This window comes from Belonocnema kinseyi, chromosome 8, assembly GCF_010883055.1.
Source record: "Belonocnema kinseyi isolate 2016_QV_RU_SX_M_011 chromosome 8, B_treatae_v1, whole genome shotgun sequence".
NCBI classification, from domain to species: Eukaryota; Metazoa; Arthropoda; class Insecta; order Hymenoptera; family Cynipidae; genus Belonocnema; species Belonocnema kinseyi.
The window spans coordinates 139,291,517-139,299,257 of record NC_046664.1 but is presented as its reverse complement, the minus strand read 5'-3'; the positions used below and the strand labels follow the sequence as shown (position 1 = coordinate 139,299,257).

The following is a 7,741-nucleotide window of genomic DNA, read 5'->3' as shown; positions in this document are numbered from 1 at the left end:
AGCTCTCGCCCTGCTCTCCTGAGAAACTGAGGAAGCTAGCAGTTCTAGGAAGGCTGAGAACGGGGTGACCATAAGCGTGAGTTTTGTGTACTAAAACAGTTTTTGAAGAAATAAAAACTCAGGAGATATTCAAAATACTCAAAATATTTCAAAATACTTTGGTGATTTTAATGACATTCACGTATATTTTTTTATTATTATTCGTAATATTACGCAGCTTTAAAAATCTGATTTAGAAACTGAATTTTTGAAATACACCCACATTTTATTTTCTATCATTTTTTTATATGCCTTACAATTTTCGCTACAAGACCTGTAAATATTAAAATGGGATCTCTTTTAGTCTTACTTTTCGTGTAACAATTAGGAACGTACGCCGTGGCATAGTGTGCTCAGCGCCCGAGAGTCTGAACTCTAAAGTTCTTGCATACGATTATAATATTCTTCTATTGTTCGTCTATTGCTTACATGTTTTTTCACATCGTGTGCATTGTTTCGGCATACGTTTTTAATTATTCCTCGAAAACTAAAGGAGATCCCATATTAATATGTATAGGGCTTGTAGGGGATAATAAAGTAATAAATATATAATATAATAATACATAATAATGAAATAATAATAAAAAGTGGATTTATTCCGAAATTCAGTTTAAATATTAGTTTTTGAAAAATCCAGGAGTTTTGAAGTGTTTTTGTTCAAAAAATATTTTCTCAAACTGCGTCCTATTACAAATAAATAAAAATAGACCTTCATGAAATTGAAAAAACTGGTCATCAAATTTTGAGAAAAAAAGGACCAAAATTTTCCATTTTAAATGCTTCGAGGCGTCCTAACCGTAGGATGCCAACGCACGCGACACTATTTGATGGTACTTAAAAAAAATAAAAACAATAAAAAGCTAACCGAGAAGTTGGCGCTAGAAAGTCTTGCTCGAGGAATTGAGCAAGATGAGGCTGGAAGTTGGCCAAAAATAAAAGGTGCTTGCTCGCTTCATCAAATCACGAAAGTTCTATCTCGGGCGAGCAAAGCATGAAGGTGCCACTTCTCGCGTTAAAATTATCAGCCAGAAGTGGAACCTTCATGCTTTGCTCGCACAAGATAGCACTTTAATGAATTGATGGAGCGAGCGAGCATCTTTTAGTTTTGGCCAACTTCTAGCTTCATCTTGCTCAATTTCGCGAGCTAAAACTTTCCAGCGCTAACGTCTTGGTTAGTTTATTGTTTATATTTTTGGTTAAAAATCATCTAGTCGATCGCGTGTTTTGGCATCCTATCGTTAGGATGCCTCAATCTACTAAGTTTATTATTTTTTTTTTCAAAAATTATTTTAGAGATTTCCTTTCGACACTTTAAAGAACAAATACTTGGATTTTGATTAAAATTATTTAAAAATAGATTAAATTCTTCAGATGGTTATTCTCGAATAATCGAATAATTAGAGTAGAAAATATTTTATTTTAGAAACAATTCTTACTGAAAATATTTATATACATGCATAATCAGGAGTTAATTTATTATAGACTGACAAACACTGCTTTGTATATTAATTGTAATGATCAAACACCTAAATAAATAATGCACAACGCCTTCTAGTGTCCTAATAATTCACTTTGCTTTGATTTAAGGATCTTTTCTGCTTCTTGTACGTGTTGATGACAAAGCCCTTCCACTTGAACTTTTAATCTATAAAACGCATCCTCGTTGATATCAGAATTATTTTTCAAGTTTTTCAGTTGTTTATTTCGTATGTCTTTTAGATTATCACGACACTTGATAAATAGAGCTTTTGCATTTTTAGACAAGTTTTCTCTATGTTCCTTTGTCACCCTGCAGAAAAAAATATCACAAAATTAATTTTAAAAAAACGACTCAATTTTTGAATCAAATATTATTCATCAATTTAAAAAAATACTTGCTAAAGTTATACACAGACATTTGCAAAAAAAGGGAAGGTTTGGGTTCCAAACATTTTAAGATATTATACTTAAACCCTTCGTCACATAGGTGGGTCGTTTACGACCCTGTCAAATTTTCCCACTAAATATCTCCGAAATCCAAAGATAGTGGAATTTATGGCGGAAGAAGCAAAAAACCTGCGTGACGGACATTTAATTTACAAAAAGTTATTAACAATTACTTCCTTTTTCCATTTTTTTGGAAAATCGAGCTTTGCCCATTCAAAATCCTATGTTGAATTCAAAAGCCCGGGAGGTTTATTATTTTTAGCAATGTAATTAAATAAATATTATTCTAAAACTCAAGTACATTTAATATATTTGTAATATCCTTATCGTATCTTAAAACCAGTGAAGGACACGTCTATCTATCAGTCTATCTATCAGTGAACGATACCAAACAGAACTACTACACCTGGCGACTATAGATGTCCCGCGACTTGTCGTCCTGTGACTAGTTGTCCAGCGAGTAGACGTCACGTACCGTTTCGGACGGACGTGACCAGTACTTTGACTATTTGCCCAGCCTTCTGAACAATTATCAACATTCTTATACTTATCATTCTATAATTCTAAACGTTTTTAGGGTGTTGTATAAATCCGACTTTAAATTTATATTTTTTTATAGGTGAGGCATTGACTTAATATTATCATAGAATTAATAAAATTATGAAAAATAAACCCCTTTGCTGAGGAAATAAATATTTTTACGGAAAACGTTCATTTTCCGGAAGGGAAAAATCTACGGATAGCAGATAACATCTGAACGGCGAGAAACGATCAAAAATTATTTTGTTTACTTACAATCCTGACATTGAAGAAGTATTCTCGGCTATCACTTGATGATGGTGAACCTACATTTCGCGAAATACGTTGAGAAACGGGGCTAAATTCAGAATGAATTGACAGTATCGTTGGGAGCGCGATGGTGAAAGCTTGCACACCTTGCTTGCTGCTTGCAACTACAATTTCAAGGCCTTCACACATACATACACACATGCAGAGATGTCAATTCATTCTGCATTTTTCTGTTTCAACATCATTCAATTGATCCTGTCACCACGCAACCACAGATACTTGGCAAGTTTTCTTTCTTTCGTTCTCAAATACTTGGAAAAATATATATATTGAGTCAGTGTCGTGTCAATAAAAATATTCAAACTCGGATTTAACCAGCACCCTTAAAGAACCACACAATTTAATGTTTATGGCCACATGAATTTTGGTTAGATTGCAGAATAGGGCCGTCACCTGTCATCTCTGTTTTGGCTGGAAAAATATTTTGTTTGGCAACAAACTATTGGAATCTTTAATTTCAATGATAAATGAAGCGAGTTCATCAGGCAAAAATTTTAAATTATTGTTACTTTTGTTACCATGATGTCTCAAATATGGGTCTGTCACTATATATCGTCATGATCATATTTAACGAGGAGTTGGAAATGGGTAGTGATGCGACAAACATTATTTTTCTTACTAATCATAGAGGTGCCTTACCGCCCCCACAAAATGTTGGAAAAGGGTAGGGTTTTGACCAAATTATTTTTGTGACCTGTCGAAGGGGTGTTTCAGGCCGTTTGGATGTTTAAAAGCACCTAAACGGAGAGTTAAATATGATCATTCTCATATCGTAACATACCCATATTTAAGACATCGTAGTAACAAAAGTAACAATAATTTTTAACTTCTGCCTGCTCAAGTAGCTTCATATATCGTTCAATTAAAGATTCTAAAAGTTTGTCGTCGAAAAAACTGGGTGTCCAGCCAGAAAACAGGTAACGCCCCTATTCTGCAATTGCACCAAATTTTGAACTCTTAAAATAAAAAATACAGTGAAACTCTTTTATACCGCCGATTATAGGGCTGACGGTGGGTGGGAACCAGGAGGATGGCTCGCGATGCTAACGCACTGAGTCAGTTTTGTGAAGGACGGCAGAAGGTGAAACGCTAGCGCCACACCCTAAATTGAAATGACAGCTAATAAGACACATGGGAGATGTAGTATTTTTTTCAGTTTTTGTAATTGTGGATATTTTAAAAACTTTGAGCTTGAATTAAGCCAAAATTAACTGTTTCTAGAATTTAAAAAAATAGCGAGGATTATAAAATAGACCATAAAAACACTGGGAATGTCTAAGGATTTTAATATGCAAGCAGAGTGAAATGGTAAAATATAAAGAATACGTCTTCAAGGTTTAAAGCAAATAAACTGAAAGTTCTAAAATGTTAATATAAATAATAGTTTTTCTATTTTTAATTACTTGAATGATTCTAATGTATTATTACATTATAATAAAAATACACAAGAAATTATGAAACATTTAATTTTTAATATTTAGTATATTTTATTAATTAATTAATATTGATTATTTTATTAATTTTATTTAATTAATGAAAGCTATTAAGTTTACTGTACATTTAGTCATATATTTATTTAAAAATTGGATTGACATATGGTGATATGAATTAAATTGTAAAATGATTTGATGATACAAATCCTTTCTTCGACCGTTGATATTTATCGTTGATATTTTATAAATTTATATATTTAATCCCTGATGATGATCAATTTTTAAAGGATCAGATAATTTGGAAAAAGGAAGTTTTAGCTCCCAATGGAACGGTTATTGTGGTAAGTATTATGATTGTTTACACCGATGTCCTTTAACTTAAAATAACCGAAGGGCTCTGATGGTTTCATGTGTAATTCACTAGACCGTCACATAATTTTGGCGATCCTAGCCACGATCCCTTTGATCGATACGACGTTCTTCGAGGATAAAAAAAGAATTTATGAAGTTAAGTGCAGTTAAGTGAATTGTGGCAACATAGTCCCATATGTGTGAAAACCTAGGAGGTTTCAAAGATAGCGCAAGTGTACTACCAGGGCATATAAGGATTATCAGTAAACGATTAATCTTTAGCCAAAAGAGATCACGCTAATAGTGGAAATCAAGTTTAGCTACTAGTGACTCTTAAGAAAGGCGCGACGTCACTCTTCAAAGGGGACACCACGGGAGGCTAAGAATTTCCCGATTTTCCGGCCAGCTGTCTGCCTACGGAGCTGCAGCATCCCGCCTGACCCTGCCAACATCAGTAGACTACCATCGATTCTCAACTGCGCCAGCGACACTCAAACTCCTGTTGCGTAAGTGTAGTAAAAATTATAATAATTCAAAAATAGTAAGAAGTAATACGCGGCTTCTTACTTCAAAAAACGCCTACGTTTAGTTTATAAAATTAATAAGCATTTTGCAAATTGCGTCGCGATCCGAACTATCAAAATTGTGCAATAAAAATACTACCTCACACTGGCGTTCTCAGCGTAAAGACAAAATTTAATAGAATACCCGACGGTAGAATCGGAAACAAGTGAAGAATCTTTAGGTAACCTAAATCCCGATACTAATCCTTTCCTCACGGCTCGAGAAATGTCTAAAGAAGATTTATCGTGCGGTTCGCAGGAAGCATCCACCATGATGGATGACCCCATAAAATTTATTATAGAAAAATTGAGTGGTATGGAAACCTTTCAAAAAAAGATAGAAGATGCACTACGAATTTTAAACGCTGAAAATTCTCAGCGCGCAAGAGTAATTGAATATCTCGCGAAGCAGGGAAATGTGCTCTTAACGGAAGATGAGAGTTCGGGAAAAGGAGAAAAATATACCTCATGCGAAAATCGTGTTTTACCAGAACCTGAAAATTCGTCTATTCCTCCGCAAGGAAATAAGCAACTAAAAGATCCCCCTTGCCAAAGTATCGATATTCAAAAAGTAGAAAATTCCTCTCTTCCTCCACCGCGAAGAAATTTCACGTCTTCTCCAGCTAATCGGTTACAGACAACGTCCATTCCTATGACAAAGTCTATTCCCGCGAAGGACATCATCAGAACCGTCGAAGAATTGAGAGGACGTGATGATGTGGGTGTCGAGGACTTTATCAAGTCAGTAAAGCGTGCGAAATCGAGATGTTCGCAGCCGGATTTACTATTGGATTTTATAATAGCCGAAAAAATTAAGGACCAAGCAAAACGCGCAATTCGCTTCAGTTCAATAGATGATTATGATCAGTTGTTCTCCGCCTTAAGGCAAAATGTAGGTATAATCAGTTCAATTGAGTTAAGTCGGTCAAAACTCGAATCCGTCAAGCAAACAGGGATTGAGACCATTCAGAATTATAATATGCGGTTCCGGCAGCATTATAATGAACTAATTTATGCGGTCCAGAACGAACAATCAAATCCAACTTCGCGACGCTTAGCAATTCAAATAGAGGAAAAATCGGCAATTAAAAAATATATCATGAATTTGAAGGATGAAATCGGCGCACAAGTTCGTCCGCTATGACCGAATACTTTGAACGAAGCACAGCAGGAAGCCTTAGAGTCTGAGGTTTGGTATCGGGAAAAGCATCACAATAGATACTCAAATGTTAGACCACCCGGTAACAAACCCCTGACAAAACCGGCCTTTGCTCAATCTAGGACAGCATTCCAACATGCATCATCCGCCTCAAAGTACCCAAGTATTAACAACCCTCCAAATCATTCCCTGCCTTTACAACAAAGACTTCAGATGTTTTGTAAAATCTGCAAAAGACCGGGACGTAACGAATCCCAATGCTACAGTAGAGACCGAAATTTTCCGATAGGACACTCGAACTTCCGCCCGCCCAATCGTGTCCACAATTTACAGGTGGAAGAAGAACATCCAGAAAATGTTCCAGGCCATCACGAAGTTCAACTATCAACGGAGATAGAGTCTGCGAAAAATCAGGAAGACTATTCTCAATTAGAACAAACCTACATGGAACAAACAGAACAGGAAGACTTTTAGTGGACAGTGGATCCTCACTCAACCTAATCAAGGATGAGCTTGTTCAATTAAATCATCCGCGTGAAAAATTTATCAAAGTGTTCTCTATGGGAAACGACCAACACCGTAAAAACGAAATAACAAAATTTAAATTCCAGGGAAAAGAGCATGTGTTTGTTATCGTGCCAAATGATTTCCCACTACCAGAAGATAGAATTATCGGAGTTCCATTCATGTAGTTATAAATTTAGCCTTTCAAATACTCATTTAGAATTAGACAACGTTAAATACGAATTACACGACGATGGGATATTTGTACCAGAAAACTCGATTAAAGTAATTAACTTTCAAGTAGAAAAGAAACAGGGGCACATGCTAATTACAGATCATCCGCATATTCCGAACTCAATTTATAGAATCCAAAACCATGAATTACGAATTCCAATTTCTAATCATACAGGCCAAATGATGATGCTTTCAACCACGGAAATTCAACCCAAGTACATATTATAACAAAGGAATTAGCCAAGAGATTAGAACTTCTCCGAGTAAACACAAGACTCTCGCATATTAAAAAAAATAACCAAGAAGGAATAAACAAAATTATCCAAAATTATCATGATATTTTCACCTTAGAAGGTGATCCTCTCCCATGAACAAATCTAGCAAAACACGAAATTATCTTAAAAGAGGAGAGACCCATTAACATTCCTTCTTATAGCCAGCCAGTGTCATAAAGCTGAAATCAATCGTCAAGTAAAAGAGATGCTTAACAAACGAGTAATCTCTATGTCAAAATGACCATTCAACTTACCATTATGGGTAGTTCCGAAGAAAGCCGATGCTTCTGGAAAGAAGAAATGGCGGTTCGGTCTAAAGAATTCGCCGGCAACCTTCCAGAGGATGATGGACACAGCTCTCAGAGGTTTAGTAGGAAATATTTGCTTTGTTTATCTTGACGACATCGT

At 35.4% G+C, this 7,741-nt stretch overlaps 2 protein-coding genes across 2 annotated transcripts in view; both read right to left on the bottom strand.

Moving 5' to 3' along the window:
- LOC117178724 (vicilin-like seed storage protein At2g18540) overlaps positions 1–7,741 on the bottom strand; it is a 30,782-nt gene that overhangs the window by 18,347 nt on the left and 4,694 nt on the right. The gene's annotated exons all lie outside the window — the stretch shown is intronic.
- LOC117178339 (ribosome-recycling factor, mitochondrial) overlaps positions 1,494–7,741 on the bottom strand; it is a 12,608-nt gene continuing 6,360 nt past the window's right edge. The window contains exon 2 of the mRNA XM_033369756.1: positions 1,494–1,828. Within this exon, the coding sequence (XP_033225647.1) occupies positions 1,591–1,828 (238 nt within the window). The 3' untranslated portion in view covers positions 1,494–1,590. The remainder of the gene's footprint in view (positions 1,829–7,741) is intronic.